The following is a 12,141-nucleotide window of genomic DNA, read 5'->3' on the forward strand; positions in this document are numbered from 1 at the left end:
CGAAAAAATATTATTATTTACAATTACTGTTTAAAAAGATTTGATTAAATAGGTTTTAAACTTATCAACATAACCTCTAAATATACATTATTCGTATTTTTTAATTCAAAAAGCATTTTTATTGTAATCTTACACACATTTATCCTAATTAACAACAAAACAAAACAATTTACTAAATTAAATCTTTGTATAAACATTCATTTTTCCACAAAATATAAAAAAAAAACCTTGAAAAATAATACGCACTTCTATTATTTATTATGAATCATTGTAAAATCGATAAGTGTGTAGGAATCTTATATGTTAATATCACAATATATTTTACAAATGCTTACCTTCTTAATTATTACTAAAAATTTGAAGTATGAAAGTATTTAATTACTGAAATAATGTCATTTTAAACAATTTCCAAATACTTGCTACATGATTTTGACATATTTTTTCGCATTATGTTGCGTTCTGCGAAGGAACTACATTTTTCGTCGTAAGAGTGCGTAACATGACAAGGGCGTTCTACGGCTCTGAATCAGCTGTAATACAGTGACGCCATTGCTTGTTGTGTGAATAACTGTCAAACAGGACTCATCTCCTTATATCATTTTTGTCAAAAATAATAAAAATTAGGACAAGATTGGGTGAATTTTGAGCGCGAGAGCGTTCTGGAAGCATCCGGGTAAGTGTTTATTAAAAAACGTTTATTCAATTTCAATTAGATAATCGTTGTTGCTTAGTGAAAAAGAAAGCAAAAGAAAACAACCGAGCCATTATTGTTTTTGTCGATACTTTCTTTGTTGTGTTCGGTTATCAGAATTTAATTTTGATATCATATCTTCATTTTTTCCAGTGTGGAATTGAAATTCTTTTTTGTTTGTTTAAAATTGTTTTTTTAAATTCTATTACAATTATTATCGGTTATGTCGACAATTTTCTTTTTTTTGCTTATTTACTCCAGTTTGACATTTCATTAGTTCCCATGACATTTAACTGCCTATGCTGGTAATTAATTTAATTAAAGTAAGGAAGCCTATTCGTGATCTCATTTTTTTTTTATTAGGTCAATTTAAAAATGACGGACCTTCAAAATATATATAGACAAAGAAATTTTTTTTTCTAATACATTTTCTATTATATTACAAAATTCTTTTGCTTTAATTTCTGTTTTTTGAAAATTGCATTTAAATTATATTTGTAAATCTCTTGTTTACTTAGACGTCAAAAGTGAAAGTTGAAGATGTACCAAGTATCTTGTTAATTATTTTCGTCTGAATCTCTTTGAGGGAAATTGTGAAATTTTTTTTTGTAGGCGGCAATTTGGTAACACTTTTTCTGCTTTATATAAATAATCAAAATTGAGTAAAATTCCCAGGGATTGTAAAATTTGGTAACCATGATAAAAAAAACCCAAGATTTATCAGAACTTTATCATTGTTTTTTTGATCTACTTTTTTTAATCACAAATAAAAATATATCAGATTTGAAATTATATTTTGAAATATTTTTCATATTAAAAGTGATAGCAGTTTTTTTTGAAATGCAAATAATAATTGAGATGACGTATGACAATGAAAAAAAAAAAAGTGGACTTTTTTTTAACATGTAAACAATATTTAGGGGTAAAAGAACTTAGCAACCGAATCTGAAACTCGGATAGAGCCGTAGAATTTCGTGAAAGTTCGTCAGTTGAGAGGTGGAATATATTGTATGTTTGAAGCCTGATATTGTATACGAAGTTTCAACGCTCGTGACCGATTATCACCAAAGTCAGATGAAATTAACGCTATAGTAAACGGCTTTGAGAAAATATTTTACAATTCTTATATCTGTGTATTTATATAAACAAAAGAGGTGCAAAATTTTTTGTTAACGAAATTCGAATAATTTTGTTAATTAAGTGTTGAAGAAAAAAAATGGAGCAAATTTTGTAGTGTATCCAGCACTCAAAGTGTCTTTAGTCATGAGAACATTTCGTGTTAGGGAAAGCCTTATTCTTCCCTTCAAGGATAACAGCAGAATCTATAGCAAAGGATCAAAAACCTAATTTTTAATAAATTATTATCGATTTTCAAGAAGAAAAAATAGAATCAAAAGTATCAATTTCTGTCAATCGATAATTAATAAACAAGAGATTTACAATATAAAGCAACGCATAAGTCTGAATAGTATTTAAAAAATTGTGTGTCTGGTCAATTTTATTTAAAAAAAAAAAACGAAATGGAATAAAAAGCGTGCCTTGAAAGTATTTCGTAAAGTGAATTTTTGACAGATCGTTGCATCAGCCGTTTCTTTTTTTGACTGACGCTTCATAGGAAAACCCCCTTTGTTCGTCGATAATAGTACAAAATTACTGTGATATAAACCACCCTCTACTATATAAACTACAATTGTAAGTAAAAAAAATTTTACACTTAAATTATTTTTTCCATTCATATTTTTATTAACAATTATAATAATCAGTTTGCAAAATTGAAGGTCAAGTTTAAATTCAATGGTGAAATATTGATAAAAAAAAAACCTAAGAGTAAGATAAGTGAACTTTCTTTGTTTCAGTTGAATTGCTTTTAGAATGATAAAAAAATTTTTGCAGAATATTATTTTTATTTCTAGAAAATTCTATATAAAGAAAAAGTGTGGAATAAAATTATTCAGAATTTTTTTTTTTTTTATTTTAAAATTGTGGAGAAAATTAAAAATTTTATTTGACAAACTTTCTTTGTAAATAATGTAATATTGAGATAAAAAAAAAAGGTTCTATTTTCAATATTTATTTTAGTCGAAATCTTTACAAAATGGAAAAATAATTATCAACTTTTCACAAATAAATGACTAGTTCAGACAAGAATCGACAAGTTTTGGCCTGTTGAAATGACGTCAAGATTGTAAATAAGAAAAAGAAATCATTCAACATTACGTGACTCAAAGCGCGTAAAATTTTATATATATATTTTTTTTGAATTATTTTTAATATCCGTTAATTTTTAAAATTGAGGACATGTGCGGACGAGATGTCATCTCTCTCTCTCTCTCCCCGCTTTTTTCTCATATATGGTTTTTCATCGCAGATGTTTCGTATAATATAACGTTCCCTTGATATATCCCACAGGAATATATATTTGATCAATATTATAAATACCATAAAATGCAGCTGGTGAGGGATAGTAATTTTTGGCGGTAAAAATTATACCTGACCATACCTTTTTTTTCTAGTCATTGTTTTTTTTTAAAAAAAGATTTTCTATCATTTTTCTGTCTGTATTTTTTTTTTCATTTAGTATTCTCTACATTTTTAAAATTTATTTTTTATTTCATTGTTTTTATTTTATGAGCGTAAAAAAACGGGATAAATAAAAAAAAAAGTTTATATAGAGCAACAAGGTGAGAAATAATTTGCCAGATTTAGTTTCCAGTCAAGGCCAGTTTAAGAATAAAAATAGAATTTGATGACACTAAATCTCGGGAGCTTTAGTTCTTGTTTATAAAACGTAATATATATTATAATTTCAAAAAAAAACTTAATGAGTAGTATTGCAATTGCAGTTTTTTTTTTATCATTTTTGTTATCAATAATAAATTACAGTTTCTTTTTGATTGATGTGTCGAATGTTCATGTAAAAAGTCATATGAGTAGAGTTAGTTTTTTTTTTTCAAAGGAACTCTTTGAAAGTGGAAATAGAAATCTTTGTGAAAGCCTATTCTTATTGTTCGTATATAGACACACTCAAGCGTTAATAATGATTCTCGGTCCTAATTGATGAATCCAAATGGTCGAAACGTAAAATGAAAACTCATCATAGTTGGGTATTAGATTGTTAAATTATTTTAAAAATTCTTTTTTTTTTAATACTATCTATATTTTAAAATTTATTAGTAATTGTTATATAATAAATATTTTAGTTTATTGAAAAAAATAGATTAAAGTGCAATTAAATTGTAATTATTTATTATTGTCAATTGATTTTTATTTTTATTGCTTATTGATTATTTTATTATTATATTTATTGATCATAATTTATTATTATATTATCATCGTATACCAATATTTATTGAAAATCGTTTAGCATCATTAAAGTTGACATAAATTTATTATTATTTACTTTTTTTTTTTTTTTTTTTTTATAAGTTATTAATTGTTTTATTTTGTAATTTAATTTTTTTATTTTAGTAGTTTATTAATCAGTTTGATTCTTTGATAATTTTCCAAGAGTTTGTTATTTTTTTTTTTTTTTTTTTAAATATATCCCAACGAAATAAATTGTTTCCCCATGAGAAAAACATTTCGAAACGTTACCTTGATTTAAATCTTCTATATAGAATATTTTAACACTGATGCTTCATGTGTGATTTTATTTATATTCTAATTAACCTTTTTTTGTTCTATTTTTTTATTTTATACATATAAAAATACGTTGTTTTTCATTCAAATAAAATACAAATTTAATTCACATTTTAATGCGCGTTGTATTCGAAATGCTTATCGATAATGATTTGGCTTGAATGTGCGGTCATTGTCCATTGTTTAAAAAAAAAACAGACCTCTTGCTCAACATGTATTTTCGTTCTCGTTGTACGTTTGATTCTATTTTAATCCAAAAAAATTCATTTATTTTTTTATTAAAACAAATGCAGAAAAGGCGAATCATTTTTTTTTTTCTTAAAAAAATTTCTCTAGAGAAGTTTTTTTATTTACCACAGAAAGAAAATAATAAATATAAAAAAAAAGTATTTTTCAATTAACAAAAAATTATATTTTAAATTCTTTCATGAAAATTAATTTTATTGTTTGCTTATTATCGGTTTAAAATAAAAAAAGAGAGAAAAATTCTCGACTTTAAATGAAATTAATGACAGCAGATGACGACTGATGTAAGAAAAAAAAAAGCACAAGGACAACAAATCTATTTATTGTCCTTGAATTTATTGCGCATGTTTCTGTTTATTGGAAAGTAAAAATATTTTAATTCTCTATTGAGAATATTTAAATATAAAAGTGAAATATATATATTTTAATAATAGAAAATTCATGGGAATTTGGAATACTAATTTTTTTTTTTTGTTGATTTTTATAGATACCAGGCCAGCCAGCTGGGCCATTCTTGTAGTGTGACTGGTCACCTGGACTACAAGACTTGTGATAAACGAATTTGGTTATTACGTTTATTCGTAGTCACCGTCCGTCACACATTGCAGGAATGGACACATCGGGCTTCCCTGTAGTACCGGATGCAATCCAACCTCTCCTGGAGCAACTCCAAGAAGCTCTTGTGCTAGAGGTGAAATATCAGCCCAATCTTCAATTACCAATATCCACTCAGGTGAGAATAATTTGGACACAATTTTAATTTACCTAAAGATTGTAATTTAAAAAAAAATTTAATTTTCAAATTTAAAAAATAAATTTAATAATTTTTTTTTTGTCTAATTTTTAGAATGATGAAATCACAATGGGTGCACGCGATGGCTCGGCCCACGTACTTAGATGTCTAAAAGTTTGGTATGATCTTCCATCGGACGTATTTTTCATCGCCATCAATTTAATTGATCGATTCCTTACAAAAATGAAGGCCAGACCAAAGCACATGGCCTGCATTAGTGTATCATCATTTCATATAGCCGCCGTCCAAATGGCTCAGTCACTTGATGCCGATCATTTAGTTTCCATCTCGCAGTGTAAATGCACCGGCGGTGATTTAAAACGTATGTCAGATGTTATTAGAAATAAATTAGAATGGGCACCTGGCACACAACCCATCACTGCCCTTTCTTTTCTTCGTCTATTTAACGTTATGTTTCACACTGTTGCATCAAAAATGGGTCTCGGTGAACTCTATGCCAGCGTTGTTTCGGTAAATATTTTTTTTTTTAAATTTTATACATTAAAATTGTAATTCGATTTTTTTTAAACGTTCTAAATTATAAATTTTTTTTTTTTGTTTCGCAGGAATCTGAATTACTTTTGAGATTGGAAATGATTGTTTGCAATGGTAATTGCGCGAATTTGAGACCATCCGAGATAGCGTTGGTTTTACTTTGCACGTATTTGGATGCTGCTGTGAATCGTCTTGATTCAAATGCGGATGCAACGATGATTTGTTCTATTGCCGGACCTTCTTCTATGACAATACCACCAACACCTGCGCACGAAATGCTTAGATTGGTCGAATTCGCTGCTGATTTACAAAAAATTTGCAAGGTTCATTGCCTTTTTATTTATTGAAGATATTTTTAAAATTTAGAATAATTTTAATTATTCTATTCTTGAATAATTGACAATAAATTTATTTATAAATTATTATTTTTTTTTATAATTCTATTTTTTTTGATAGATCTCAGACGGTAGTTTCTTTTCAACTCACGAAGCGGTTGGTGCAATACTCAGCAAATATAATGCACAGGAACAAACTCCACACAGACAGAGGCTCATTTGGAAATTATCATCAAGAACAGCTCGTCTTTTGAGACCCACTGATAAATTTACATCAGTATTGCCAGTTATTGCCGAACACGCTCCCGTTCCTTCGCCCAGTAGAATTAGGTACGTTTTTTTTCAATTTTATTCACTTAATTTTGAAATTAAAAAAAACTTAAAAGAAAAGATAAATAAAAATTGTTTCTTTACAGAAAAAATCGGAAATTCTCTCGTCGCCATGGAAACAAAAGACGCTAGATGTAAGTAATTTATTAAGTTTTTTTTTTTTTTGATTTCACATCTCCACAAAATTAGATAACTACAAAAAAAAGAAAAAAAAAATTAAAAAATAGTTTCCAAGGTACGAAGAATGGATACGATGTATAAACGTGCAAACAAGGCTTCAAAAAAAAAAAAAAAAAAAAGATGTAAAGTGGCCTGCTTAGATGTTATTAGATTTTATTTTAAAGTGGCGTGATTTTTAGTCTTTACTCCTGAATCTCATTCATCTCTGCCTTGGCTTACACATTCACTGTGCGACGCCCTTTAAATAATAATAAATAAATGTTAGACGCTTTTTTCCAAGAGTAAGAAAAAATAAAATGAAAAAGCTTTAAGGCAACTTGGAAAGTCATGTGCAAGCCTTAATTGTTTTTTTCTTTTTCGTCTCTAAATTATTAAATAACGTAATATTGTAAACAATACGTGCTGTGAGTGTGGAAACTAATTGGTTCACGATAAAATCATTTTTTGTAGAAACATTGAAATGAATGTGATACAGTTTCTTCAGTGGTTGCTAACACAAAATTCCACTGTTAAACTATTTAGGTATATTCTATCTATATATATATATATATAAAAAAAATATATTTACTAATTGCACTAAATGCAAGACAAAAAAAAGTATATAAAAAGTAAAAATATATAAAAAATTTCCTAGATTTAGTCGACCAAAATAATTTTTAATAAAATCATTTATTTTCAGGCTAATAAAACAAATTTCAATTTGAAATTGTTTTGTAGATTAGAATAATAGGTATTGAAAATAATTGATTTTATTAAAAATAAAAAAAAAACATTTCAAAGACGTAGAGAAATATTTAAAAAAAAAATTGAAGAGAATGTTAAAAAATATTAAAAAAAAAAATCTTATTATATAAGAAATATGTGGAGATAATTTTATTGTCATAAGTCAAATCCTTATTTCTAAGGTTTTAGTTTGGTTCTTTTTTTTTGAATGGAGTCTGAAAAAGTTTGTTCTGAAAAGTGTCGTAAAAATGCAATTTTGCAAAATCCAAGACGACAAAAAAAAAGATTTATTAGCTTTAATTAAAATGAAACAAAGTTATTTTTAAAAAAATGGACAAGAAATTTGTCGTCAAATTGCATGAGTGTTAATATTGATTAAATTAGAAATTTCCTTACTTTTCAGTAAGAGATTGTATGCATGAGAAAATATAAGCGAATCACCGCTTTAAAAAAAAAAAAAAAAGAATAATAAATGCTAAAAGCATTTTTTTCTTGTATTCAATACAATTGCATTAAATTGTTTCTCAAAGATTTCCCTTTGAGTGAACAAAGAAAAATCTACAATTGGAAATCTTTGTCAAAAAAAATTAATAATTGTAAGCAAAAATTTTCGTTTATGATTAAACAAAAATTTTTGTAAAAAAAAAATTATATAATTTTTGTTGCTAAAATGGCAGCGGTTGCTTACGAAGCTTCTGTGACAATCAAGATTATTTAAATTGAAAAAAAAGAAATGTTTTTAATGAAAAAAAAAAGTACCGCTTCGAAGTACGCTTTGGAGAATTTATCTGTAATTTTCCATTTTAATTTAACTGACAATGTACAAAGTGGTATATATATATATAATAGTCCTGAGAAAAAGAAAACCACATGGCCGTAAATATTAATTTTACAAATGATATATAGTAACAATTTCTTAAAAACATTTATACGACAGTAGTAAACAGAAATTGTAAAAATATATTTAACTATACCGGTCAATGGATTAAATTTTTTTTTGTTTTTTTTTTTTTTTATTAAAAAAACGGACAAGCATGAAGATTTGTGGCAACCTCGTGCATTTATATTATTTTGTTTATATATTTAAAAAAAAGAACAAGAGGATAATGTTCCTCACTAAGAAAATTGAATTTTGAGACCTTATGAGAATCTTAGTTTTCTATTATTTCCACAAGAAAATAAGAGAAAAACTAAAAGTTGCTTATTACTGTACAAATTAATTTAATTAAAAAAGCCTTTTAAATTATTTATTTATTTTCCAAGGAAATCTAAGATTTTTTTTTTATTAAGGTCTCGAATTTATCATTATTTCGATCTGGTATTAATTTAAAATTATTTTTTTTTCCAAATTGAGGACAATTTATTTTTGTATATTTATTTTGTAATTTATTTAAAAAAAAAAACAAACAAACAAACAGATCAAAATATTGATGATCGAGAAAAGCAAAGGGAGAATCAATTTAAATTCCAGTAGCCAGTTTGCGCTAGTCTCAGTGTTGATTGTGAAATTTTGTTGCTTTTTAATGCTTCGACTTTTTAATTTTTTCTGTTTCTCACTTCCTTTTTTAATTAAGCCTTTACTAACCATTTTCCCTACGACTCAAAAGTCAAATTACAATACACAATTGTCTCGTGTTTGACTGGACGTATGAGTGGAAAATCTGCGATTCCAATGATATTTTGCCGAATGTGAACTTTTTATTCATATTGAAATCAATCACGTTCAATAATAATAATAATAAAATAATAATATTAGTTAATAATATATTAGAAGGAGAAATGACAGAATTTTAAAGAATTTTCAAAGTTTAATATTGAAAATTAAATGTCAAGAATAAAAATAACGAATTATCAAAGTTCATTATTTGAGAATTAAATGTAAAAAATAATTTTTCAATTTCATTATTATCAGTGAAAAAAAATTAATGTAAAGAATTTAAAAAAAAAACATCTTACTGATTGTGAAAGATGTTTTTTTTGTAGCAGTGCACAATATTTATTCTTTTTCAAAGTAACATTGCATAAGTCAGGTGCAATTTTGTCAATAATTCCGTGGACAAATATTTGTTAAAAAGAGGAAAAAAAAAAGTTGCAATATATATCATCATTATATAAAATTAATAATTTTGTTTTTGATCTAATATTTTCATTACAAGTTTTGCCATTTTTTTTTTTATAAATATTTTTGTTGCCCTGAACTTATCTCACAATATGTTGCATACTTGGCACATTAAAATATTGTTTTGCGACTATTTATAGACTTTCAAAATGTTGTAAAATTAATTTCATCGAATTTAATTATCATTTTGATGTACATCTCTCATTTGTTCGTAAACAATGAATTAATTAAAAAGAAATTTCTTTTAAAAAATGAGTTTTTATTTTTGTCATCCTGATTAAAAAAAAAAAACATATTATTATTAAATAAAAAAAATTTTTTTTTATTTACAAAAAATTCTTTATTGAGCAATGTTGAAGTGTTCTCGCAGTGTTGAGATACTTTTACTTCACTGGCAAGATTAACATATTACAGTTAAATAACTATCCGAGAAAAAAAACTATCACATTCCTCTACGCATTGGCGCACACTAAATTATATTTATCTTAATTGTTATTATTTTTTTTTGCAAAAAAAAAAAAGGTTAATGTGTTTAGAATAATAATTTATATAAAATACCACACAGAAAACACATTTTGACCCTTTTCTCGAATACGTAAATATATAAAGCATAAATAAGTAGTAAAAATCCTAATCGTAGATTTTAATTAACAAAGATGCCTTAATCCAAAAATTTTTACAGTCTTCTTGCAAAAAAAATATTGTTGAGCAAACTTTATACATCTTAATATTATAGAAGCCCTTACAATGTTTCTTTAAATTGGTAAAAAATATGTTAAAAATATTTAAAAAAAAATTTAAGTCACAAAATTATAATTGTAAAAATATTATTTATATTTAAAAAATTAAATTTAAAAATATTTCTATTTTTATAATGTAAAAAGTTAGATTTTCGAAATAAATAAACATATTTTTCACCTGTAAAAAGAAATGAACACTTTGGAAATTTAATATAATTGAACGATAAGGCATTTTCGATAATTCTACAATATTATATAATATTAGAATTTTATTTAAATTATTAGAGTATTTACTATATTATAAATAAGGCAAGATCATCACACTATTTGCAGAGAGATTAACATTGTATTTTTATTGTCTATCTCAAAATTGCAAATTTTTTTTTTTTTTACTTATTCCAAATCTGTTTTATATTTTAAATGTAACATTGGTAAAAGCAATTCTATTAGTGACATTTTTTTAAAAATATTTTTTGAAACAATTTTCTATAATATCAAATCATTAATTTCAAATTTTCAATGAATTATGTTTTGTGAACACAAAAAAAGTCGTGAAAAAAAATAATAATAAACACTGGAAAAGTTATTCAAATATCCTTTATATTCCATTAAAATATAAAATATTACTGGATATATTGAAGCGGTCATTCTTAATCTATCTAGTTTTTTCCTATTTACATATTTACAGATTTTATCATTACAATTTTCTTGCACACTTTGCTAAATATTTTACCAAATACTTTGGTAATTTTCACTTTTCAATCTTCAAACAAAATATTAATTTTATTAATTAAAAAATCTGTGAATTTAATTTTTAATCACATTTGTTTTTAAATTTTAATTTCATTAATTCCATTTTTAATGAATTAAATTATTTTCATTGCAGCTACAAAATTCAAATTTTGAGATTGAAAGATACTTTTAATTTTCAAAATTATTTCGAGCTCTTCATTCTGTTATTTTCTGATATATTTTTTGAATTAATCTTTGGGGTGTAGCTAAATTTCTTTGTTTTTTTTTTTTAATGGGAAAAAAATATATTGTCAAATCAGAAAAAGAAGCTCTTACGATTAACATTCAAGTAAATCGCATTGAGAATCTTCTCAAGAATCGATATTTGTATTAAAAAAAAACAAAAAAAATGAAAAATTCAAGCGACATCTTCTTTGATAATTGGCATATCTTCAATTGCAATTGATGTCATTTCCTCCGTTTGTGCACTCAATAGAGAATTATAATAAACTTCCATTTCTTTCGATTTGGCACCTGATTCCTTATCACTCAAAATATGTAATCTTTGCTTTTGCATTTCTGTTTCACACCACTGCATACCTCTTTTTGGTTGATGTAAAAGAATTTTCACGATACTCCATAATAGGACAATTGAACCGCCAATAAACGATAAATATATCCCAACATCTTGCACCATTGGCAAATAATTGAGATATAATTTAAATTTATTATTCACTGCATCTGGAAGCTCGTACATTCCCTGAAATTTTTATTATTAGTTTTTTTTTTTAAATATAAATTTAGGTATCTAAATAAATAAATTTTCAATTATTTATAAATTTAGAAAATAGAAACGACTTACAATTTCAAACCAAAGAAGAGGAAGAATAACATTCGCGAATTTTTCAACTTGTGAAATTCGACTGATGTCCTGAAGTGCCATATTAATTTGAAAACGAAAAGCCAAATCAACTGGCGATCCAGATCGTGGTTGAATATAAAAATAGGATTCATGTTTCGCAGGATCAGCATTTAGTCCCTCTATTTTTTCCGAAATTATTGGATTTGCCATGTAAAAATGAGGATAAGAAAGTGCAATTGGAAAACCTGCGAAAAAA

General features: G+C 25.5%; 2 protein-coding genes across 3 annotated transcripts in view; one reads left to right on the forward strand and one right to left on the reverse strand.

The window, feature by feature from the left end:
* Nucleotides 1-517: 517 nt before the first annotated feature.
* LOC127282436 (cyclin G) lies at nt 518-6,902 on the forward strand. Of its 2 annotated transcripts, none has more exons than XM_051306676.1 (6): nt 518-673; nt 5,064-5,309; nt 5,424-5,840; nt 5,936-6,187; nt 6,321-6,529; nt 6,616-6,902. In XM_051306676.1, the coding sequence occupies exons 2-6, from the start codon at nt 5,187-5,189 to the stop codon at nt 6,659-6,661; spliced, it is 1,047 nt and encodes a 348-aa protein (XP_051162633.1). In that variant the 5' UTR covers nt 518-673; nt 5,064-5,186; the 3' UTR covers nt 6,662-6,902. The 2 variants fall into 2 exon arrangements, with proteins under 2 accessions (XP_051162633.1, XP_051162634.1); XM_051306677.1 differs by lacking the exon at nt 518-673 and adding an exon at nt 1,711-2,383.
* Nucleotides 6,669-12,141, reverse strand: part of LOC127282432 (scavenger receptor class B member 1-like) — a 37,158-nt gene continuing 31,685 nt past the window's right edge. The window contains exons 7-8 of the mRNA XM_051306671.1: nt 11,886-12,130; nt 6,669-11,783 (exon numbers count right to left, since the gene is read on the reverse strand). Of these exons, the coding sequence (XP_051162628.1) occupies nt 11,442-11,783; nt 11,886-12,130 (587 nt within the window). The 3' untranslated portion in view covers nt 6,669-11,441. The remainder of the gene's footprint in view (nt 11,784-11,885; nt 12,131-12,141) is intronic.

The sequence above is a fragment of the Leptopilina boulardi genome, unplaced genomic scaffold (assembly GCF_019393585.1).
Source record: "Leptopilina boulardi isolate dan_hultmark-lab unplaced genomic scaffold, ZJU_Lbou_2.1 LbouV2_30, whole genome shotgun sequence".
In the NCBI taxonomy this organism is placed as follows: domain Eukaryota; kingdom Metazoa; phylum Arthropoda; class Insecta; order Hymenoptera; family Figitidae; genus Leptopilina; species Leptopilina boulardi.

Bases quoted from the DNA above. Each gene is read 5' to 3' on its own strand.
- LOC127282436 (XM_051306676.1), top strand. From the start codon at position 5,187: ATGGACACATCGGGCTTCCCTGTAGTACCGGATGCAATCCAACCTCTC. The intron at 5,310-5,423 runs GTGAGAATAATT...TCTAATTTTTAG, and splicing joins AATTACCAATATCCACTCAG to AATGATGAAATCACAATGGG. The intron at 5,841-5,935 runs GTAAATATTTTT...TTTGTTTCGCAG, and splicing joins TCTATGCCAGCGTTGTTTCG to GAATCTGAATTACTTTTGAG.